General features: G+C 38.5%; 1 protein-coding gene across 2 annotated transcripts in view; it reads right to left on the reverse strand.

Moving 5' to 3' along the window:
* Positions 1-22,785: 22,785 nt before the first annotated feature.
* The window catches only part of CHST11 (carbohydrate sulfotransferase 11), a 308,973-nt gene continuing 306,425 nt past the window's right edge, over positions 22,786-25,333 (reverse strand). For both annotated transcript variants that reach the window (XM_031938097.1, XM_031938096.1), the window contains exon 3: positions 22,786-23,886. In XM_031938097.1, coding sequence (XP_031793957.1) covers positions 23,032-23,886 — 855 coding nt within the window. In that variant the 3' untranslated portion in view covers positions 22,786-23,031. The remainder of the gene's footprint in view (positions 23,887-25,333) is intronic.

Below are 25,333 nucleotides of genomic sequence, written 5' to 3' on the forward strand. Positions count from 1 at the left end.
GATAAATATATGCAAATTTGGCCTCTGTATTGCCTTCTCCACCTGAAATGAGTGTTAGATTATACAAGAGTACTCTCGACCCAAACAAGTTGACAGCATCCATTTAAATGTAATTAACTGGAGAAAGTAAATTATTCTATTCAACAACTAGAAATCATTGCACAAAAAGCTGTGGGCTAAATTTTCAGAACAGAAAAAGACTTCTCTGTATTCTACAATAGAGTGACTGTGTTTGGACTATCTTAGAGAGAGAAAAAGGCACAGGAGAGTGCAGGTAAGGGGGGGAGTGTTGGCCAGTTCTCAAGTGCCAGATGGGCAGGATGAAAGGATGAGAGGAGGAGAGAGAGAGAAGGCAAAAGTAGGAGAACATCCTGCAGACTTAAAAGATACAAAAAAAGACCACTTTCTATTCAACAGTTGAATGTGCATTAAGTTCCATCTATACCTAGGCTGGCAGATTGTGCTGGGTGGTAGAGTGGATAGGGCATTCCGCTTGGAGTCAGTAAGACTCCTCTTTGTGTGTTTGAATGTGGTCTCGGACACTTACTAGCTGTGTGATCCTGGACGAGCCACTTTACCCTGTTGGTCTCAGTTTCCTCATCTGTCAAATGAGCTGGAGAAGGAAATGGCAAATCAAATCACTCTAGTATCTCTGTCAAGAAAACCCCAAATGGGGTCAAGAAGAGTCAGACACGATGGAAACTATTGATTAATATGTGCCCAGCAATATTCTGGGTACTGAAAATACAAAATAGAACAAAAAACAACCCTGCCTTCAAAGAGCTTACATTCTACTATGGGAAATAACATATACATATATAAAAATGTAAAAAAATACATATCTATATATGCATTTTTATATTTATATTTATATATAATATATATTTATAAAGTAATTTTTAATCTGTTTATTTGTTTTTGCTCCATTAAATACTATGTGTTTCACCTTATCTTAGATAGTTACCTGATTCTATACATATATAGAAAGTAATTCTCTTAATCTGTTCATTTGATTTTGCTCCATTAAATACTGTATTTCACCTTATTCTAGATGGTTACCTGATAACAGTTATAAAATCTGTGTACACATACACACACACACACACACACACACACACACACACACATATCTTGGTTTCCTAGAACAAGGGGCCAAAGCTGAGCAGATTTTTCTGAATCCCTTTGCAGAAGAAGCTGATAAGCTGAAATAGAATCTAGTTTCTTCTGTGAGCAGCTCAGTCAATCCTTTTGGAAAGAAAAGCAAGGCTGCTTGTTAAATCAATATGCAATGCCCCATATGGATACAGGCTGACTTTCTGACCACTTAGCTCACATCCTCAAAGCAGAATCTGGCATCTGAGAAATTAATTTGTACAAGAACTTGCAAGTACAAGTGAACAGCTAAAACTCTTCACCTACCCCCTTACCCCTCCAAATCAGGTGCAGCATATGTAAGTAATTGAAATTGTTTAATAAACAAATCTCTAAAATGTGGATTAGGGAGCATCACGATTCATTAGAGCACTTAATTAGCAAGACTTGATTGAATTTCATTATTAGCTCTAGGCAAAATCTCTACAGTATGTTAGACAATGATCAGCTTCTGAAAAAGATGCCCAAGTGACATTCTGTTCTTTTTATATTTTTAACTGTGTGCCTCTATTTTATAATTAATCACTATCCGGTTAAAAACTGTTGTAACATCATTGTCATCGTGGACATCATCACCACCATCACTAATATTTATACAGTACTTTAAAGCTCACAAATATATATCTGGTATATAATAATTATAATGAACATTTACATAGGGCTTTAAAATTCAAAATTATAATTTATGTTAATTATCTCATTTGATCTACACAATAATCCCGTGAGGGAAGTGTTGTTATTATCCCTGTTTTACAGAGGAGGAAACTGAGTCTGAGAGAGGATGATGACATATTTGCAAATAGTCACTAGCTGATAAGTCTAAAATCGGATCTGAACTCTGATTCTCCATTATATCAGTGTTCTACTCACTCTTATTACCCAGTTGGGTTTTTAAAATAGAATTTTATTTTTCCAAATAGAGGAAAGATAGTTTTCAACATTCACTTTTGCAGAACCTTGTGTTCCAAATTTTTCTCCCTTTCCCTGTCCCAGACAGCAAACAATCTGATATAGGTTAAACATGTGTAATTCTTCTAAATATACTTCTACATTTGTCATGCTGCACAAGAAAAGTCAGATCAAAAGGGGGGAAAAACAAGAGGGGGGGAAAACCTAAGAGAGAGGGGAAAAAACCAAGCGAATAACAACCAACACAAAAAAATCATGGAAAATACTATTCTTTCATCCACATTCAGTCTCCATAGTTCTCTCTCTGGAAGTGGATGAGCTCTTTCCATCCAAATCCATTTACCCAGTTGGTTCTAAAAGCATCAGTGTTTTCTAGCCATGATGGTCATTTGGTCAGAGATAGCATATCCATCTCTCACATATGTATTCCAATGAAACTCTGAAATTTGGGCCAGATCAAATAAAGATTAAGAAATCCAATGAGAAACTAGTAAATGATTTCTTCCACCCAGATCTACACAAAGAAAGAGAGAGAGGAAAGCTCATGGAGAATGGGAAATGGGATCAACAAAGCTAAGATCAGCACAGGTAACCAAGTTGAAAAGGGAAGAATTTATAGAGTACCTACTATGCGCTAATCATCTGTGCTAAATGTTTATTTATTTTACAAATAAATTATTTGATACAACAATAGATAAGCGTTGGTAACATCATTTTACAACTGAGAAAACTGAGTATTTTACACATATTTATTATCACATAGTTATTAAGTATCTCAGGCTGAAGTTGAACTTGGATTCTCCTGATTCCAGACTTAGTGTTCTATTCACCATAGCACTAGTAGCTTCTGAACCAAGATACCATCCTCTTAAGCCAGAGAAACAAGTGATAAGTTTGTAGGATTCTGGCTGTGAGGCAGCAAGAATGGTGGGTTCCCCTCAGAAAACTCAGGGTGGTCACCAGACCCTTGGGGTGCAAACCTAGGAAGTTTCAGGAGCTGTAGTGACCAGTGCAATATAAAGAATGGGAAACCTCAGGCCCAGGAACTCTGAATTACTTAAGACACTGGAGAGGTTCCTGAAGACCTGCCCCTCTGAACTTCAAAGATCTAGATAGTTGGGAGGGTGGAAACCTTGGAAGATGAGAAACCAAAATGGTCACAAGGTACGGTGTGTCCATTTGTGGCTGATCAGACCAATGTGAGCTCAGAAAACTCTTCCACAAATTGGGCACAAATAGCCCATGTGAATATTTGGGGTGGATTCTCTAAATTTGCACATTTTCTTTGGAGTTACTTCAGTTCTGCTTTGCTCATAGAGCCCAGCACCTTTTTTGATGGGGTTTGCTATGCCTGGTGCCCCTGTGCCAGTCTCTCCCATATCATACAACAATCCCTAATAGTATAGCAGGTACCACAAAGTCCCAATTCAGGAATCGAAGTGGGATAGATGATTTTTATACTATTTAGGCTCTTCTTTGATTTACTTATTTCACATCTAGAGATCCTCCCCCTAAAGAAGGGAATATCTCTGTAACTACTAAAGACAAAACTTCTGAAAACATGCACAATGTGGTCTAGAAATACGTCAAACTCAAGAGAAATGAGTGAGGATGGAGGTGGTTATAAGGGAGGAATAGATTGAGGAAGGAATAGTCATAAGCAAAACAATCCTTTGGCTTCTGAGAGGGGGATTATAGGGTGGGAAGGGAAGCAAAGAATTATAATCTAAAGGAGATCCTTGAATGGCTTTCTAGACAGCTGGGGAATGGTTGACCAAATTGTGGCATATGAATGTTATTGCACATGGTGATCCAAGATAATTCCAATAGACATGGGTTAGGAAATGCCATCTGCATACAGAGAAAGAGCTATAGAAACTGAATGTGGATCGAATCATAATTTTCATTTTTTGTGGCTTTTTTCTTGTAGATGGCCCTGGATTCAGCTTTTTAAGCTAAGGTCTTCAAAAGATCTCAGTTTATCTGAGGACAGCCCAATCAGTGAATAAGACTAGGTAAGAAGGGAGGCTGAAAATGGACTCTTTTAGCTAATCTAAATAAATAAATAAAATCTGGGAGGAGAAAATATTCAGGATTTCTGGCCAAAACTGAAACAATTGCTACTTATATTCATTCTGAACCAATTAGAGCCCAAATTGACCAAATGGGGATTGGCCAGAACCTTATTTATTTTTCTTGTTCTCCCCTCACCCCCTAACGTGGATAATGTGACAATATACTTTACCATGAATCTGTATCAGATTTTATATTTTTTATCTACTCAATGGGTGAGGGAGAGGGAAGAGGGAGAAAATTCAGAAATAAAATAAAAATTTAAAAAAAGGAAATGCACAGAAAAAAGGTCAGCACAAATAAATAGGACAATTTAAAAATTATTTCTACTTCCCTTCTGGCCTGAATGAAATATTCTGCTTTATATAATATTCTTTTGTAGTTGGTCTAGTTGCTGATGAATCAACTCAATTATATTAGAATATAAGATCTAAGGGGATAAGAAACTGTCTAGTTTATTTCCCTCTCCACTTATGTATCCCCAATGCTTAGCACTTGTAAGTGCTTAATGTGTAAAATTTATCACTTTTGTTGCTTTTTTATTTTCAAAACAAAAGCATGGATAATGTTTCTACATTGACCCTTACAAAACCTCATGTTCCAAATTCCCCTCCTTTTCCCCACTCCCTCACCTAGATGGTAAATGATCTAATATATGTTAAACATGTTAAAATATATGTTAAATCCAATATATGTATACATATTTATGCAATTATCTTGCTGCACAAGAAAAATCAGATAAAAGGGAAAAATGAGAAAGAAAAGAAAATACAAGCAAACAACAACAAAAAATGAAAATGCTGTGTTGTGATCCACACTTGGTTCCCAGGGCTCTCTCTGGTGTTAGTGGATCTCTTCATTACAAGATCATTGGAGTTGGTCTGAATCATCTCATGGTTGAAGAGCCACGTCTATCAGAATTGATCATTGTATAATCTTGCTGTTGCTGTGTACAATGATCTCCTAATTCTGCTCACTTCATTCCGCATCAGTTCATATAAGTCTCTCCAGGCCTCTCTGCAATCATCCTGATCATATCTTATAGAACAATAATATTCCATAACATTCATTTACCATAATTATTCAGCCATTCACCAATTGATGGGCATCCACTCAGTTTCCAGTTCCTGGCCACTACAAAGAGGGTTACCACAAACATTTTTGCACATGAGGGTCCCTTTCCCTTATTAAGATCTCTTTGGGATATAAGCCCAGTAGAAACACTGCTGGATCAAAGGGTATACACAGTTTAATAGCTCTTGTGTTATCAAATTGCTCTCCAGAACCCAGAACATCAATGATGTATTAGTGTCCCAGTTTTCTCACATCATTTATCATGATCTTTTCCTGTCATCTTAATCAATCTGAGAGGTGTGTAGTGGTACCTCAGAGTTGTCTTAATTTGCATTTCCTGATCAATAGTGATTTAGAGCATTTTTCATATGACTAGAAATGATTTCAATTTCTTTATCTGAAAATTCTGTTCATATCTTTTGATCATTTATCAGTTGGAGAATGGCTTATCATTTTTTAATAGGTAGTCATCAATAGAAAGTCCTGATTTCCTACAGAATCCTCCCTTTGTATGTATTCAATTATATGTATGGAAATGCTTTTCCTTTTTGGTGTTTAAGTTCAGAATAAAAAGTTTCCTCAAAGACCTCAAGAAAGTCTTGGTAGACTAGGAACTTTCATGATTTGCTGGACCAATTGAAACAAGATGGAAATTAGTGGGAATAAGTGCCAAGTCTTGCCCAGGGGCTTGAGAAATCAATAGGGCAAAGCAGGATGAATGTATCTAGAAGAGGAATTTGCATGTTCAATATATCAACAATTCAACATGACCGTCCTAAAAACTAAGAGTTTGTATTGAGAGAGGCAGTCCAGTGAGTGTCTTGACAGAACAGGATAGATCAGTCTGACCATATCTGAAATATTGTGCTAGGACAAGTTGTGTGTTAACACTTTGAGGAAAGGCTCTAGACGGCTCCTTAGTGCATAGAATGTGACAGATTTGAGTTCAAATCTGGCCTCAGACACTTCCTAGCTGTGTAATCCTGTTTGCCTCAGTTTCCCCATCTGTAAAATGAGCTGGCAAAGGAAATGACAAACCACTTTATATCTTTGCCAAAAAAAAACAAAACCCCAAATGGGATCAGACATGAATGAAAAATGACTGAATATAATTATCCAAAAGAAGGCAAATGAATGATAAGAGATAGACAAACAAATAAAATATACCCAGAAAAAAAGTGAGTGGGATGTTGAGATAGTTGACTATGTCATATCAACTTGTTAAAATAAAAGGATTAAAGACATCTCTAAATGGAATGGGGTTCCCATCCCTAGAGGTCTTCAGACAAAGACTGAAAAACCATTTTCTGGGGACATTGAAGTGGGGGGTTTTCCTTCAGTATGGATTAGATCGATGGTCTTTGAGTTTCCCCAACACTGATTTTTCAGCAGAAGCCATTGACACAATCATTGAGCCAGAGATGAGACACACAGCTTTCTGATCTGGAGAAGGGAGCCTCAAGGGATAAGAGGAAGAGAGCATCACCATAAAAAGGGATCCAGGGAAGCCAACTAAGGCGCCAGTATTCAGCTTGTGGCCTTCTGAGCCCAGCTACATATGAAACATGATTCTCTGCTTCAAAATACCATGGCTTTGTTCTCCTATAAATCCACCCCAACCACATCCTTTATTCCTGAATATTCACATCCAGTGTTGGTCAAACTTGTGTGTGGAATTAGGGGTGGATGAGCAAGTGCGGTTCTTTTTGTGGAAATGTTTCTCACCTCATCTCCCAGCCTGGAGGAAATATTTTTCCTGACAGAATATTCTCTTTATATTTGGTTTGGTTGTGGATGCGTCAATTCAGTTACAATAAAATGAAAGTTTCCTACGGGGTAAGGACTTATGTGTCCTCAATGCTTAGGACATGTAGGTGCTTTAATAAATTCTTATTTTTATTTTTTGCTGAGCAGTTGGGGTTAAGTGACTTGTCCAGGAGCACACAGCAAGGAAGTGTTAAGTGTCTGAGGCCAGATTTGAACTTGAGTCCTCCTGACTTCAGGGCTGATGCTCTATTCACTACACCACCTAGCTGCCCCGTTAATAAATGTTATTAACTTAAATTAATCCATCCATTCCACAAAAATTCATTAAACACTTGTGATGTATAAGGTGAGAAGTAGCTTGGTTTAGAGAATGATTAGCAAGCTGGTCATTGAGTCAGAAAGAACGGATATTCAAGTCTGCCTTCTCACACCTACTGACTGCATGATGGTGGCCAAGTCATTTGCTTCCTTAGTGCTCCAGGGAGCACTAATCTCTAAATCACAGAGCTAAACACCGGGGATCTGAAGCTTCAAACAAACAAACCCTAATCCTTGCCTTCTTGAGAGTGTTTGGGGGATGGGATGGGAAGGGGAGGATAACTGCACAGAGATAAATAAATTCAGTCTCCTTGATCTCCTCCAAAAACATTCTCCCCTTCTGCAGAGAGGGATCTCACAGACCATTTAGCACAACTCCCTCATTTTACAGAGGAAGAAATGGAGACCCAGAGAAAATTAATGACTTCCCCAATTTAATGATCTGCTCAAGGTCACAAAGGCAGTGGACTTCTGAGGGAGAATTTGCATTTGTGTCTCTCTCCTCACAGCCCCCAACCAGCTCTCTTCCCACTGTAATACTTTGCCATTTGGTTAGTAGAAAAATTTTGTTTACATTCTGAGGATTTGGGGAAAGCCAAGAAAGATGTGTTTTTAAAAAATATACACATATGTGACTTCTTTTTATTTATTAACAGCTTTTTTGCATATTCAACATTATATCCTAAAACAGCTGTTTCTTTCCATGTCATTTCACACCTGACTGTTGCTTTGGATTCCTCCTAGGTAACCATACAAATCTGAAGTGGGAGGGAGAGTTAAAAGCACAGTAGGGTAATTTGGGGGGGGGGGTTGAAGATTTATTTACATGTTCCAGGAACCATTTGGATATTTCCTCTGGGTTTTTAAAGCATCTTACTTGGATAGAAAGAAGTCTGACTGGACATAGGAACCAGGCTCCTGGTAGACCTCTGACACTGATGCATTGTGTGATCTGGACAAAGCATTTAACTGTGGGCCTCAGTTTCCTTTCTTGGAAAATGAGGGGGTTGGGCTAGATGACTTCTGGGGTCCCAGTTCTGGGTCAATTGTTGATGCCCTTATGGAATGGCAAAATAAGGCTCCTGAGATAAGATCTATTATACAGTTATTTAATAAGAATGAACAATGAAGTTCTGTTAACAATATTGAACCTTTTTTTTTTCCTTTTTTGATCTGATTTTTCTTGTGCAGCATGATAAATGTGGAAATAGATATAGAAGAACTGCATATGTTTAACATATTGGATTACTTACTGCCTGGGGAAGGGGGTGAGCAAAGGAAGGGAGAAAATTTGGAACACAAGGTTTTGCAAGGATGAATATTAAGAACCCTCTTTGCATATATTTTGAAAATAAAAAGCTATTATAATAAAAACAATATTGAATCTTGCCTTGCACATACAAGGTGTTAGGTAGTATGGTAGATAGAGAAGTTGGACCTGGAATCAGTAAGATCTGAAGTAAAATCTGACCTCAGACATTTACTAGCTGTATGATCCTGGGCAAGTCGCTTAATCCTGTTTATTTCAGTTTTCTCAACTGTAAATTTTTATTTTTTCATATATATGTATACACATACATACACATACCACATACTCACATATAGCATTTTTCTCTCAGGGTTATTTTTTATTCTTATTAATATTAATTATTATATTAGTTAAAATTTAATTACATATATAAACACACTCACATACCTACATACAGCATCTATCTCCCAGGGTTATTTTTATTTTATTAATATTAATATTAATTATTACATTAATAAAATTTTTATTTTATATATTTAAACATACTCACATACATACATATAGCATCTATCTCCCAGGGTTGTTTTTATTGATATTAATATTAATTATTATATTTATTAAATTTTTATTTTATATATATATATAAATAAACACACTCACATACATACATATAGCATCTATCTTCCAGGGTTATTTTGATGATCAAATGACATAATTAATTATACAACTCTTAACACAATGCCTGGAGTGTAGTTAGTGCTATATGTTAATGAGTATTAATTTTTAAATGTCTGCATTTAATCAGGAAGAGTGATGGAATAGAATGAGCAATGGTCTTAAACTTGGGAGCCTGAGCTTGAGGCCTGCCTCTGAACCTTACTAATCCAATGGGACCCCGAGCAAGTAATTGAATCTCACTGACCCATTATTATTTCCGTTTTTGGCCGGATGTGGTTCCGGGTGTTATTGAAGTCAGTTTCTTAGTTTTGCTCTCCATTCTTGAGAGAAGCAGCTCTGGTTTATTAAGAGAGGTCAATAAATTATGGCCAAGAGCCAAGTCTTAGCCCACAGTTCATTTTTGTCTATCCGTGAACTAAGAATGATTTATTTGTGAAATTAATACAATAAAAATTTCTTTAAAATTGTAACCTACCTTCCAAAAAGGTAAGGAAAAAAACCAGGGCAGAATTGGTCTCAGGATGGTAGTATATCAATTTTTGTAAATAGACCTTCTGTATTTGGAGTACAAAAGACCTGGGTTTAAAATTCAAATTCTTTCTCAAATACTGTGCGATCCTGGGCAAATCACTTAATCTCTGCCTTAGTTTCTTCATATCTAAAATGAGAATAATAATAATAATACTTCCAAAAAGAGTTTTGAGTCAGTTTAAGTTCTGCCTCAGATGCTTATTGGCTGGGTGACCCCTAGAAAATCATAACTTCTATATGCTTCAGTTTCCCCATCTGTAAGGGATAATGATAGCAGCTGCCTCCCAAAGAGTAATTATAAAGCACTCAGCACAATTCTTGGAACATAGTGAGTGCTATATGAATGTTAACTACTACCATTAAATGAAATATTTTCAAAATTTAAAATATTATAGAAATGTAAGTTATAAAGACTTGTTCTCTTGAGGGGAGAAGGAGAGAATACAAACAGCCAGATAGAATTGGGCTCAATGCTGGGGTTTTTTAAATTTTCATTTATCTTTTATTTTTATATCACTTTACTTTCCCAACATATTTTTTCCTTCTCTTCCCTCACCCCAGAATCATCTCTTTTTACAATAAAATATAAAACAGGATAAAACATATCAGTAAAATTAACCAGTTTCTCTGGTTATCTGGTTAACTCTGACATTATATGCAGTATTCTATACCTATAGTCCCCCCACTTCAGCCAAGAAAGGAAGGAATTGCATTCTCATATCTATTCTTTGGGATTCCTTGTGGCATCATAAGAGTATAATAAGAGAACTCTACACTTATTAGAATTTCATAAAAAGTTTCGACTTTTTTGTGTTATGGTTCTTTCCATTTACGTCACCGTAGTCCTTGTGACTACTTTTCTTGATTCTGCTTGCTTTATTTTGCATCAGCTCTTGAAAGACTTTCTATGTTGAGTTTATACGCATATTCTGGGCAGAAAATATAAAGTCACAAGTGATAAAATTTGAGAAAACAAATGTTACTATTACATTGAAAAAAATAATATCTCATAGCATCATAGAGTTAGAAGGTAGAGTTTAAGTGATTTTCCCCAAGGTCCCTCACGATTCAAACCTAGGTATTCTGATGTCAAATTCAAATAAAAATTGATAGATACTTTTCAAAGACTTTGTTTTTACTTATTTTATTTTGGTTTTGGTTTTGGCTCCTTAGGATCAAGTGAAAGCTAGAAAGTGGAGTGAACCCTGGTCTTTTTAACTTCAAGTCTGGTCCTTGGAATTACTAAACCAAAATGTCCATTTCTTAGTTTGAAATCCACATTTGTTTCTGGGTGAATAATAAAGTAAAGCTTATGTTTTCTCAAGTAGCTTGACTCTCCTTGTTGAAAAGATGAATCCCATTATGGTCCTAAAGTAAGTTAATTTAGTTCAAAGAAAGAATTGGTATTTGGAGCCCAGGGCAGGTTATTCAAGATCGCTGTCCATGGTGAAGAGGAGAACCCAGTGGTGGTCCCTTCACTCTGCTCATCCCAGTTCTCATTGTTGACCTTAATTACAAAACAAAGAGATTCTCCTTACTTTCCCTCCCTCCTCTAAGTACCAGGTTTGTTTGTTTTTTGTCTGCTTATAGAGTTGAAATATTTCCAGCATGGAGGATGCTGTCTCTGGGCTTTGCCTTTGCCAAAATAATCCTTTCCATTCCATGTTTCCAAGAGAGATTGAGTTGAAGAGAGGGGGGTTGCAGCTAAAGGTGAGTCAATAGCTTTCTGTTAGAAGGAAAACAGATAAACTGTTGTTCCCTTCCCAATCTGGCTCTAACCCATCTCTCCAGAACTACTTCACATTACTCACCCTTATACATTCGACATTTCAAATGAACTGCCCTGCTTTTACGTGACTTTCCATTTCCTACCTTTATCCCCTTCACATGATGTTCCTCCTTCCTGGAATACCCCTCCTCCTCCTCCTCTGCTGCTCTTGAAAGCCTTGTCTCTATTCAAAACTGAGCATAAAAGTCACCTCGTATGGGAGGTCTTTCTTGAGTCCCTCCTTCCCCACTGGCCAGCACTCCTCCCTGAATCTGAAATCATGGACTTTGTATTGACTTATATATTCTTGTTGGTTTTCTGCAAGAGAATGTAAACGCCTTGAGGTCATGAGCTAGTTCCATTTTTCCTTGCTGTCTCCAAATACACACTGGGAACCTGCCACATAGAGAATGCTTAATAAGGATTTATTGAATAAATGGAGTCGGCTTCCTTGAAAGGTAGTGGGCTTTCCCTCACCAGACAGGACCAATTGTTAAGCCAAACTCTTGAGTGGTTGTAGATCTCAGTGTAATTCTAAGGCTTGATGCAATCAGCTTGTAATGTCATTCAACATGACAATGGACTTCATCTCCAGGAAATATGGTTTTCCTGTTGCTTCTAAGATGGGGATAAGAAGTCTAATCTGCATATATTTTGTGCCTCAACCAATGCTGGCAAATGATTGTCTTAGGCTTCTTGGGATCAGTCTAATATTTTGAAAATCAATCATCAGTTCTCTCTCACTGTACTTATTGTTTGTAGACTACGAGTGAGCATTTGATGGAGCAAAATGCTACCTGAAGAGCTCCTCTCCTCCAAGTTAGCTTCCATGCATCAATTTAGAGCACTCAAGATTTCTCAAAAGAGGCAGAAATGGAGACAACTCAGTATTAGGAAGTTTTCCCTTGTAACACACCTGAGTTTTGGGGAGACTTCTACTTATCTCTTAGATCTATCCTTTGGGGCCAATCAGAATATTTTTTCCAAGTGAGAGTTCTTTAAATATTCTTGTGTAGTCTTACATTTTCCTTTAAAAATTATGAACTTTGTTTCTTATAACATGTATATATACATATTTTGCATGTTTATTGTGCAGATATGCTTTACATATTTTGTATATGTACATTGTTTCATGTGTGTTTTACATGTTTTGAATATGCACATGTTTTGCATGTTTTTACATATTCATACTTTATATATTTGTATAGGTATACATGTATACACAGTTTTAAAACATTTCTATGCACAACGGTTCCTTCCCTTTTTGGAATCCTTCCACTATCTCCCTATTATGTGATTACTCAGAACCATAGGGAAATAATCTCATGGGAAATGAAATTCTGAAAACTCCCATTAAGTGACCTTTTTTCTGGGTCCAGGATTCTAAAAGAATGTGATCCACTCTTCTCATGGGCCATGCTGGCCATTGTCTTCACTGTGATTTATATTTGAATTATCTTCTTTGTAGTATTGGAAACACCTGGAATTAGGAACCGAATCCTCTTTATTTTGGTTTCCCCAAATCTCCTTGCTTATAAGTGCTTGGCAAATAACGATAGAATGCTGGGTATTTTGTATTGGGCGTGCCTGTTCAGGAATAGATTGTGCTAAGTGGCCTCCAACATCCCTTCTTAGATTCTGAGATTATTAATGAAGGGATGAATAAATGCAGGATGCATAATTGTTTGCATGTTGCCCACTTCATTCCATTGTGGGTTTCTTGAGGATAGGAATCATAATTTGCCTTCCTTTGTGTCTTCTATGCTTAGCATAGCCTGCTTATATAATATTAATAAGGATTCTTTTACCCTTAGACATTTGTATAGGGCCTTAGGATTTGTCAAATAGTCTCCCTCTTTCTGTTCTCTCATTTGATCCTTACAACAATGCTGTGAGACAGGAACTATTATTATTCCCCTTTTATAGATGACTAAACTGAAGCAAACAAGGATTGAAAACCTTGCCCAAGATCACACAGCTACTAAATGTCTGAGGCTAGGTTTAATATTCCTAACTTCATATCGAGCTCTCTGTCCACTGTACCACCTAACTGCCTCGGATCTCAGAATACAAATTTAATTCAACATGTTGGGTTCTTGGAACCTCTTAATCAACCATGTGGATTATGAACACATGGTCTACAGGAGAATATTGTTTGCGACCATCACTTTCTCATGAATTTGACAACAAAACCCTAAGTAGGGCTCTTAACTTTTTTTCATGGATTTCAATAGCAGTCTTAGAAGACCTATGAACCTTTTTTCAAAATCATTTTAATGTAAAAAATAAAATACTCACAAAGGAAACCAATTATGGTAAAATACAGTTCTTTATCAATGTCCTTATTTATAACCATCTTTGTATTGAAAGAAGTTCATGGACTCCAAGGTATTCTCATAAAGCCTTTGTAAGGAAGAAAGCAGGCTTATAGATTAGTAATTAATACTATCATCTGTCACCTTTTTGCAGTCAAATAAAAGAATCTGTGATTATTTTTCCAAATCTTTAGTGTTTTTCCCCACTTTTAAAAATCCTGAAAATTGATCCCATAAAGCTCTCATAATTATACTTACTACTCTTGGAATGAAGCTCTTTCTGGGTTAGTCCAGTATTCATTCCCATTTTCATCATCATCTCTTTTTAAAAAATACTTTTTGGGGAGGAACATGGTAAGGCAATTGGGATTGAGTGACTTGCTTGATGTCACACTGCTAGCAAGTATTAAGTGTCTGAGGCTGGATTTGAACTCGGGTTTTCCTGACTCTGGGACCAATAATTCTATATTTACTGTGCCATCTAGCTGCCCCCATTTTCATCTTTTTTTATTGCCATTCTTTTCTTGCTTATACTGTATGGGGGCTTTATATCACAAGAGTTGGGTTCAAATCCTACCTTTTGCTGAGGAAATTGGACAAATCCCTTAGTCTCTTTGAGGTATAGTTTCTGGAAGATGAATGGGTCTGTGAGATGATTTTGCAGGTTCCTTTCAATTCTCTGACTATATAAGCAACACTTTGCTATAAAGTAGGAACCATGCTTCTAAAAATCACTTAGGAAGACCAGCATATGGAAAGGATCTGGATTCAACCTCAAGACTTTTTGAAATGAAAGGTGAGAGGAATCTGAATGTGAGCTATTGAGAATCCCAGTCCCCATGGGTTCCAATTGGCTAGCATTCACATGTTCCACCCTCTGGAAGAAGCTGGATTTACCAGTTCAGAGAGAAAGGAAAGGTATTGGGTTACCCATGGAGTCAAGCTCTCCAGGGCGGTGTCGGTAATGTCTAAACAGATTATGTGTGTGTGTGTGTGTGTGTGTGTGTGTGTGTGTGTGTGTGTTGGAGAGGGATAAGATATAATTAGATTCAACAGTACAAAGATAATTATAATATAATATAATATTATATATATTAATTAAATATATAATTATATTAAATAATTATAATTTAATATAATATTATGTTATAATAGTAAATTATAATTATTATTATAAGACCCATTTTGCAGATCAAGACCCTGAGGTCCTCCAAAAGTAAAGTAATTTGCTCAAGAACACACAGCTAGTAACTATAATTGGGCCCAGGGGGTGCCCTATCCACACTGGACCACCGGACTTGGAACCATGAAGATCTAAGGAGTACTGGGTTGGAGTATTCCCTCCAGATCCTTTCTGGCTGTGTGAGCCTGGACAGTTGACCTCATCTCTCTGACCTTGAGCTTCTCCTGCTGTAGAAGGAAGAAGAGTGAATTCTAACTCTATGATCTTATGAATTACAGGGACTGTTATTGTGGCTTTGCTGTTTCTGGAAGGGACTGCACTGAAGACATTTAAAAAAAAAAAAAACAAACCTAAATAGATGTAAACCACCCACATGTGGGTGTGCTCCTGTCTGAGAAGGAGCTCAGCTGGAAGGCATACTGAAATATTCAGATGCTCCATTTCCCCTTTCATCTCTTTGTGTGGGTGCCTGTCTATGTGTGGTGGCAAAGTGGTTAGAGCTCTGGGTCGAAAAATGTGACTCAGATACTTATTAACGGGGTGACTCTTGGCAAATGAATCACTTAATCACTGTTTGCCTCAGTTTCCACATCTGTAAATTGTGGGCAATAGCAGCATCTACTCACCGGGGTTATCGTGAAGATCAGATATTTGTAAAGTACTTAGCACAGTGCCCAGCATATATTAGGTGCCATATGAATGTTAGCTATTATTATTAGTCTGCGTGTGTTGTTTGTGTACATGTGCCTGCTTTCCACCCCCCTCTTCCTTATATTCTGTGGTTTGTCCCAGTTGGGTTATTTTCAGTTAGCTCATTGATATTCTTGAAGCTGGCATTCACCCCATTTACCTGATCTGGGTTGATTCAAAGCAACGGCCAGTTCCCAGAAGATGAGATGACCTATTCTTCCCTAATACCAATATTGGATTATCCGACTCTGATGAACTCGGGGACCGTTTTCTCTTGTATTCTCCAGAGCTCAAGTTAATGAGGTTTTGCCTTATTCTGGAGATTAAGTTTCCTCTCAGGACTATTTGCAAAGGGAAAGGAAGGCCTGAGTTCCCAACTTGAATTTATTAGCTTCCCCTCACCCTGGATTTCCCTTTACTGTCCTTCTCTCCCCATGGTTGTAGACCCTTCATTTTCCTCCCTTTCTTTCCTTACCTTCTCTTTATCATTTTGCCCCATCCTCCTTGAGCCATTTTTAGTGTCTGCTTCCTGTTCCCCTCCCTGGTATAAGCCATATCTGCTTAATTATCTATTTGGCTTTAAAAAGTCTTCAGGTCAGCTCCTTTTAAAGATAGAAAAAACTACTAAAATCAGCTCTAGATTGGGAAGAACTCAGGAAGACCCGAGTTCAAAACCTACATCATCTCTTTGCTACTTGAGTATTTATTCTTGGGTAAATCTCTTAGTTTCTTCAGTGAAGTGAGATTGAACTAAATAGCTCAAATCATGTATGCCCATGACCTTATGAACATCTCTGGACTTCATTTTCCTTAACTATGAAATCAAATCCAGTTGGATTTGGCCCCTCTGGTTTTTTCCAACTTAACTGAGAGGCAACAGGGTTCTTAATCTGGAATCTATAACCTTGTTTTTATTTTTTAATGATTATATTTTATAATATTTTATATTCTATAATTTTGTTTTATATTTTAAAATATAATATCTATATATTTTTATAGTATAATGATAATAGCTAACATTTATATAATACTTTAAAATTTACAAAATACTTTACAAATATCATTTCATTGGATCTTCACAACAACCCTGGAAGGTTAGGTGCTACTATTATTCCCCAGTTCCCAGATAAGGAACCTGAAGCAGCTAAAAGTTAAATGATTTGTGCAGGATCACACAGCTAGTTAGTGTCTGAGGCTGGATTTAACTGAGGTCTTCCTGAAGCCATATCCAGTGTGGCGTCCCCTCACTGTCACATTAATTATAACTGTTTCTGTGTATTTGCTTTCTTTTTTCATTCTATGTGTTTTGTACATTGCTGAAGACATAGAATAATGGTTTTCAAAGTGTGGCAGGGATCCATCAGAGAGAGGGAGAGGGAGAAAAAGGTGGGGGGAAGGGAGGAGGGAGTTGGAGAAGGAGAAAAGGAGGTGACGGAAAAAAAAAATGGTGACGGAGAGGAAGAAAGAGGGGAGAAGGAAAGAAAGGAGGGAAAGGGAGAAAGTGGGAGAGGGAAAGAGAGAGGGAGATAGGGAAGAGGACGGCAGGAGGAAGGGAGAGAAGAAGAGGAGTTAAGAACCTCCAGTATAGTGGATGGAGAATTGAAGTGGAATCAGGAAAACATGGATTTTAATTTTTCAGTCACTTATTAGCCATATAATGCTGGGCAAGTCACTCAACTTCTGCATCTCAATTTTCTCATTTGTAAAATGGGAATAATAATAACTCACCCATGTTCCTCACAGACTGTCATTTACAAGAATAGAATTGGAATCAAATAAAGTGACCAATCACATGGAACATCATTTCCTTAAGAAAAATTCAGAAAGTAGGTCATAATCTTCCTCAGTACCAACCATGGCATATGCGATTAGTTAAGTTCAACATAGTGGGTTCATGAAATGCCAGATCATGGAGCTCATAGAGAAATGGAAGAGATCCAAGTACTGAGTGAACCAGTGAACTGGAAAAAAAATGGTACCCACCGGATAGCAGTGACCAAGGGGGTAGGTTCAATTTCTTGGTTTCTCTCTTGGTTCTCTGATTTAAATATGAAGAAGCTTATGTATTTTTTTTCTGATTCAGTTCAGCTTAAACATTTATTAAAGCATCTCCTCATTCTGGATCTTGGACCAATCTCTAAGGAACCTTTCATTTCTAAAGCTAGGACTCTCTGTGCCAGGAACTAGGAAAAAATGGAACCTATCTGGGGGATTCAGCCCATCGCAAGATGGATAAATATAAAAATACAGAGAAGCTATTTTCCAAAGCTTGAGAAATAATAACAATGGGGGGGGTGTTTGTGGAAGGATTAGATGCTCTGTAGGAGGCAGGACTCCTTAAAGAAAGGACCCCATAAAAACCAAAAATTAGGGAAAAACTAAAGAAGTAACTAGGTGGTACAGTGATGGAGGACTCAAGTTCAAATTCAGCCTCAGACTTTTGAAATTTATAAGCTGTGCGACCCTGCACAAATCACTCATCCTCAATTGCCTCACCACCACACCCCCCAAATAAAAACAACAACAAAAAAGGTTAGATGGCATCTTTTATCATAGGTCTTCTGGATTTCTGGCTGGCTGGAGTTAGGGGAACCACAATGCATAAATCATTGGATTTGGAGTTAGGAAGATCCTAATCCAGCCACAGACATTTACTAGCTATGTACCCCTACTCAACTTAATGTGTGCCTCAGTTTCCCTATTATAAAATGGGCCTAATAATAGCACTTACCTCCCAGGATCGTTCAACCTCCCAAGGTTCAAATGCAACAAACTATTCATAGTATTTTCTGAATCTTAAAACCCTATGTAAATCCTAACTATTATTATAATTGTTCCTTGCAAAAGAAATAAAAAAAAAAAAAAAGACAGCTAGGGGGCTCTCTAAGGCAGAGGTGAGGAATCTGTTTAAGAGCCCAGAGTGGGATGCGTTGTCGGAGATGGGAAATGGATGGCAGGCCAGTTAGATTGAAATGGAGAAGACATAAAGGGGGGTGCTAGGAAATGAATGAAATGTCAGGCTCAAGATTTTGAATGTTATCCCCTTTCCAAGAAGCCCGGCTTCATCCCGTTCTTCCCCCTCCCACCCAGCTCCTGCCCTCCACGGCTAGCATTTTATTATTGAGACAGAAAAGAAACCATATGCAGAGAGGAGACATCTTTCTTTCTTCAATTTAATTGAAGTTACTTAGAAAAATAATCAGGCTTGAATGGCTTTTCTTTGTTTTGTTTTCTGAGGAAGGTTCATGAACGTTTCACGCGTCTGTTGGCAATGGAAAATTCGACTTCTTTCTTGAACAGTACAGTTAAGATACAGAGGAGAGTTCTCTACAACAAGCCTTCTACTGCATACAAATAGGTAAAAAAAAATCCTACCCCACATAGATGTTAAATTATATGAACATAATCTTCTATCTTGTGCATGCACGTAAGAAAATAACACTCTCTGGAACAAGAGTAGGAGTACCAGCGATCCCTTTTGTACCTGAAACGAGAGCAGCACGCAACAGATCTGCCTGGTGACGGCAGCGAGCTGGGGAACTCTGAGCTCCTGCTCCCTGGGGATAACCTCACTCAGGGTCAAAGTGGGCAAGACTTGGGTAAATAGCTTTCTGAAAAGGGCCGGAGGGCAAACATACTGTGCAAATAGTGGACGGGCTGTTTCCAGTTACTTGGGTTGCCTTGGAATGGACAGTTTAGAGTCTGATGGAAAATTCATGGATGAGCATTGCAAGAGAAGCAGGGAGAGGAGACAGGGCCCCGGCTTGCCCTGTATCTGTGGATCAGATTGTCTGGGTCTGCTACCTCGGTTGGGATTGTTCTGCTTTGTGATTATTACGTGAGATCTCTCTTCTACTCTCTTCTGATGAGGGTATTAAGGGCCCTCTCTTGTAGCTTTTATTTTTAGGCCCCTAGAACTCTTCAGTTGACTTGAGTGGTCAAGGAAACATGGTTCCCTTATTGTCTGGTTGATGAAGGGAGGCAGTGTGGTGGAACAGACTTGGAGTGGAGGAGATTTGGCTCCAGTTACCACTTAGACACTTACTAGTCAGGTGGCTGCATCAAGTCATGTCCCCCCTGTGCCTCAGTTTTCCCTTGGGTACAAGAAGAGGGTCAGACTCAAGTTCTGAGGTCCCTTATTTTTCCAAAATCTATGCTACAGTCCTGTGATTTGCTCACGGCTGTCTATCATCTTGGTCTACCATTGACTGATGCCCCCATGTATATGCTGGCATTCAGGTTCAGATTATGGGAAACTATAACCCTCAGCTAAGCTCTGATGGGAGAGCCAAGAATGGGGCATCGGATGCCCCACTTGGTCCTCTCAGAAGCTGCAGTTCGATTGGCGCTTTGCCCTTTTCTGAAACTCACTGGGATGTCTAAGAGATGCTAGGGGTTATCTTCTGCAGGGATGGAAATGCCCTAGATAACAAAATAATGTTTTGATGGGAGAATGCTGGTGAGTCAGAATGGGGAATGTTCATCATGAACCATCCTTTTGAATTCCCTCCATTGTTAAGTCACAGAGCAAGGCTTTTGCAAGGTAACTAGGGGATGGAAGGCTTGCCTGTCCTTGTCTCAGAAATAATGCACATCCTTGAAAAGGCTTGAAATCAATCCCCCCAAAACCCATTTTCCTTCAAAATGGCCATCTGATTTTTCCAAATACAATTTTCGCCAAGGACTTTTTTAACCACAAGCATGAAAACATTTTTTTTTCTTCCGTGTCACAATAGAATCAGATCAAATACACACATAAACAAATTAAACCCTTAAAAAAAAAAAGGAAGGACATGTTAAGAGTAAAATAAAACACTAGCAGGAAGATAACCTCACATTCAAAAAAATGTACTAAGGTGTTTTCTCCCGAAAAGGTGCTCCTGACCCAGGGAAATGGAGAGAAGACAGCTGATCCAGGGAGCAAGTTTACCACTGAGCAATCACAGAAAACCAATCAGGAGTGTCTTGGGGAAATGGGGAAACTCATGAATAGACATGAACTTCATTCTCAATGCCAAACAAAACCAGCAAATCTCTACCCACTACACAGTAATGGTATTGAAGCGGGACGAGGGAATGGGGGTGTGTGTCATGCTGGAAACTTGCCCGGGATTTAGATAACTCTCACACGATCAATGACTTTCAAGTAAGACTTGGGTGGGCAGTCAAGCCACTGGTCCATCAACAAAAGCTAGACATCAACAGCCTCCTGACTCGAGTCCAGCCCTGCACTCTAGCTATTTCCCTACTATCCTGATGCTTACATAAGTTCCATATGTTTTAGGATGGGAGAAATGATTGTATGTAGAGGTAGTGGGGCTCTGAGGCCATTGCACTTTTTAAAGTTTAATCTCACTTGAATTGTGGGGGTCTGGATTGAAAACTGAATTTTAAAAATAATTATAATTCCTGCTTTCTTGCCTTTGAAAAGCCCCCCAATTCATGGAGACATCCTCTGATTCTCCAGTCTTAGCTGACAATCAAGGTTATGTCATGGGGGACACGAGAAGTTGGGAAGCATTTGTTCCCTTTTCTCTATTTAGAAGAATCCAAACTCCTTGGGGTTAGAGGATACTTTGAAATTTCTGTTTTGATATGCCCAGTGTTTCACACTAAAGAGATGCTTAAGAAATTCTGAATGATTCTGGAGCAAGGTTTTTCTATTTAATCAGCTTATAGCTCAAGGCTAACATGCCTAGTAAATAGACTTTTTCTCAGGCTCTCTCCCTTCCCTCTAGAATTTATTTACTGGGCCATCTCTCTAGGAGTTGAAAGCTTGGGAGAAGATCCATAATGTTTTATAAATAGCATTTTAACCCATCTCAGGTGGATAGCTCACTCAACATTAAATAAGAATAAGTCCAACATTTTGAGATGTTGCTACTCCTCTTCACTGAGCTGGCTGGAGTTTTATAATACATTTTTAATAGTTTCTGTGAATAAATTAACCTTTTTTTTTTAATTAGAACAATCTTCTCATCCCTCGACTATATACTCTCTCAAAACAAAACAAACAACAGAAAAAAATGCACCAAACCCACAACCAACCCCAAACTCTTAGTATATTATTATATACAGGATAATCAACACCGGCGACCAAAATCAATCGCCCACATATGGAAAGGGACGTGTCTTACACATCACTCAAGTGTCATGTGAACTGGTGAAAATGAGGAAAATTAGAAGTGATCATGTCCCTGGAGAAAAATGGGTCATGAAGTATTTCAAGTTAAGATTTTGGAATGTTTTGTTGTCTCACGTATTGGAGGCTACGGGTAATTTGGACTATGTCTTAAACTTTGAGTGTGTGTCTCCAAGAATATCTATGCAGGGGACAGCTAGGTGGCTCAGTGGATAGGGCACCGGCCCTGAAGTCGGGAGGACCTGAGTTCAAATCTGTTCTCAGACACTTAGCACTTCCTAGCTGTGTGACCCTGGGCAAGTCACTTAACCCCAATTGCCTCAGCAAAAAATCTATATCTATATATCTATATTGCATATAGATATATTAGATGTATAGACATAGCTATCTGTGCATCTGGGGCTATTTATACCACTGAGCCACATCAAGCAGCAGGCAAAAATACCCAGAAGAGGTCGGCCTTTTCCATAGCTTAGATGTAAACCCACGTTCTACTATCCTGCTTGCTGTTCAGGTAAGATGTGACACCGTGATCACCTCCTCCTTGGGTCACAAATATTATTCACATTTCCTTCAAGCCAAGGGACCTCCACTCTGATGAAAGCTTATTCCAGATCTGTCCTTTACAGAGCTGGGAGAGCAATCACCTCTTTCCCGAGTCCACTAGTGAGATTTTAAACTTTTACTAAAATTTGCAAAATGGTGTTACCAAAAAAAGTCATAATTGCCGGTAGGTTCGGTCTCTGCTAATGGTTAAGACAGAGCCCTTAGGATCAAAGGAACTAGGATGAACAGATGTCTTTTTGTCAAAATGTGAAGATTCTGCTGTCTCTAAAGTGAAATCTATCCCGAGACCCGCGTTTAAATAACTATAAATAACCCTAATTAGAATTTATGTAATGTAATGATTAAATGAAATTCACCAGGACACAATCAGACCTTTGAAAAACAGTGTTTGCAGTACTCATTTCCAGAACAAGGACACCGCCATCTTGTTACCCCGCAAAGAGAGCTGTCCTTCCCTCCAGGAGGATTTTTTTTTTTAAATAATTCCAACCGTGCTGCTCGCAGCACTATCCCCAAAGAAATATTAATTTACAAAATAACCCAATATCCATATATTTATCTCGACAAATAAAAATCTTAAATAAAAACAAGCACGATTCTCTCTTTCCCCCCTCTTCACTCCAGTTTCAGGTAGCTTGGCACTGAGTAATTGAACATTAAAAAATCCAGTTTGTAGACGTCATAGAGCTGCGTTTGGTGCTCCATGCTGATGTTCTGAAAGAACTCTGTGGTCATTTCATCAGTAGTTTTCGTGGACTTTGCATAGGTGGGGAACTTCAGGTAGCTGCCGACTCCCGCCAGCTGCAGCACGTAATTGGAGTCATCTTCCAGAGTCTCGTACTTGCCGACGAGGTCGTAATGGATGTGGCAGGGATGGCAGAGGGAGTACACCGTCTGCCAGTGCTCGTTGAAGGGCTCTTCCCTCTGGGTGAGCGGGTCGATGAGGTACGCTACGAACTCCTCGAACTTGACATCATCGCCCTTGCGCAGCGCCTCCTGCGTGGCGTTCTTCCTCTGGCGCTTGACGATCTTGGTCCCGTAGCGCTTGTGGAAGGAGGTGTTGTACTTCTGCGTGAACTTGTTCCTGTAGGCCGACACCAGCCTCTCGAAGGGCTCGCGGACGAACAGGAACTTCATGTAGTTTTTCAAGCGGTGGTTGATCTCTGGGATGCTGTACTGGTTGAGGGTCTTCAGGTTGGCCGAGACGTGGGCTTCGTTGGCGGGGATCTCCATGGGGTCGCTGTATTTGCCCCTCCCGGTCAGGACCATCATGACCCTCTTCCAGTTTGTGCAAGCAACTTTGGGCACGTAGCAATAGATCAGCTCGTGGTCCTCGTCCACCACCAAGTGCTTGAGGTCGTTGGGAGTCAGGACCCGCCTCTTCCTGCTGGTCACGCTGTTGGCCCGACACGTGTCCGTGACTTGGTCCCGCCGCATCTGGTGCAGAATGGCCGTGTTGGAGAGCTCCAGCTGCACGGGAAACAAAGGAGGAATTCCGATTTAATATGCACACAACAGGGCCTTGCCCCTGAGAAAAGCACTCAGTACCTAGGACTGAAGGGAGACCGAGTAGGTCTCAAATTTTCCCTCACCTCTACCCCCCAAATCTAATTAATTGATTTATCTGGTCAATTTAAATACTACCACATCACTTATCCATCCTAACTAACTCCTTTGCAGACTAATCTATGTTTTTGTTTGTTTGTTTGTTTTTTCCTGCTGAGGCAATTGGGGTTAACTTCAGGGCTCATGCTCTATCCACTGCGCACCTAGTTGTCCCCTATATCTTGTCGATTTAAATACAACCCCATCACTTATCCACCCCCAATTTTACTCCTTTTTTTCTTTTTTTTTTAAATTATTATTAGCTTTTTTATATACAAAACACATGCATGGGTAATTTTTCAACATTGATCCTTGCAAAAACTTCTGTTCCAACTTTTTCCCTCCATCCCCTCCCCTAGATGGCAGGCAGTCCCATACATGTTAAATATGTTAAAGTATATCTTAAATACGATATATGTATATGTATTTATACCCAATTTTACTCCTTTGCAGACTATTTTATGGTTTTTGTTTGTTTGTTTTTGCTGAGGTAATTAGGGTTAAATGACTTGCCCAGGGTCTTCCCTGGAAGTGTTACGTGTCTGAGGCCAGATTTGAATTCAGGGCTGGTGCTCTATCTACTGCACCACCTAACTGTCCCTTTGCAAGCTATTCTAATAGCATCCTGATGGAAGCTCTGCCTTCAAGCTCTATCAGCTATTATATTCATTCTGCATGTAGTTCCCAAATTGATAATCACAATGTAAAAAAAAAGATGAAATTTTAACTGTGATTAGTCATGATTTTGATTACCAATTCTGATCTTATTAATTATAATCATATTCCTTAGCAATCATCAACAGACCAAATTGATGTTTTAGTGGCCCCTTAATGCCTCTAGGATAAAACACAAATTCCTCTGTTTTAGCATTTAAAACCCTTCACAATCTGCTTCTAACTCATTTTAACAGATTTATTTCATGATAACCCCTGATATCCTCTGCATTGTAGCCAAACAGCCCTCTTTGCTGCTCCCCTAACATGATACTACTTCTTAACTATGTGCATATGCCCAGAATACACTTTCTATTCAATTCCACCTCTTAGAATTCCCAGCTTCTTTGAAAGCTCACCTCTAATGTTATCACCTTCCCAATGTCTTTCCTGGTTACATTGTATTTACCTTGTATATATTTTGAAGTTACATAAAATATATTATCTGTTGATTATAGTGTATATGTATTATGTGTATAGACACATCATGTACGTGTATATGCATATACACAAGTATGTATATGTGTACATATAAATGTACAGGTGTATACACTTGTGAATACGTGTATATATGTATATACATATATGATTGTATATA

The sequence above is a fragment of the Sarcophilus harrisii genome, chromosome 5 (genome assembly GCF_902635505.1).
Source record: "Sarcophilus harrisii chromosome 5, mSarHar1.11, whole genome shotgun sequence".
Lineage (NCBI taxonomy): Eukaryota > Metazoa > Chordata > Mammalia > Dasyuromorphia > Dasyuridae > Sarcophilus > Sarcophilus harrisii.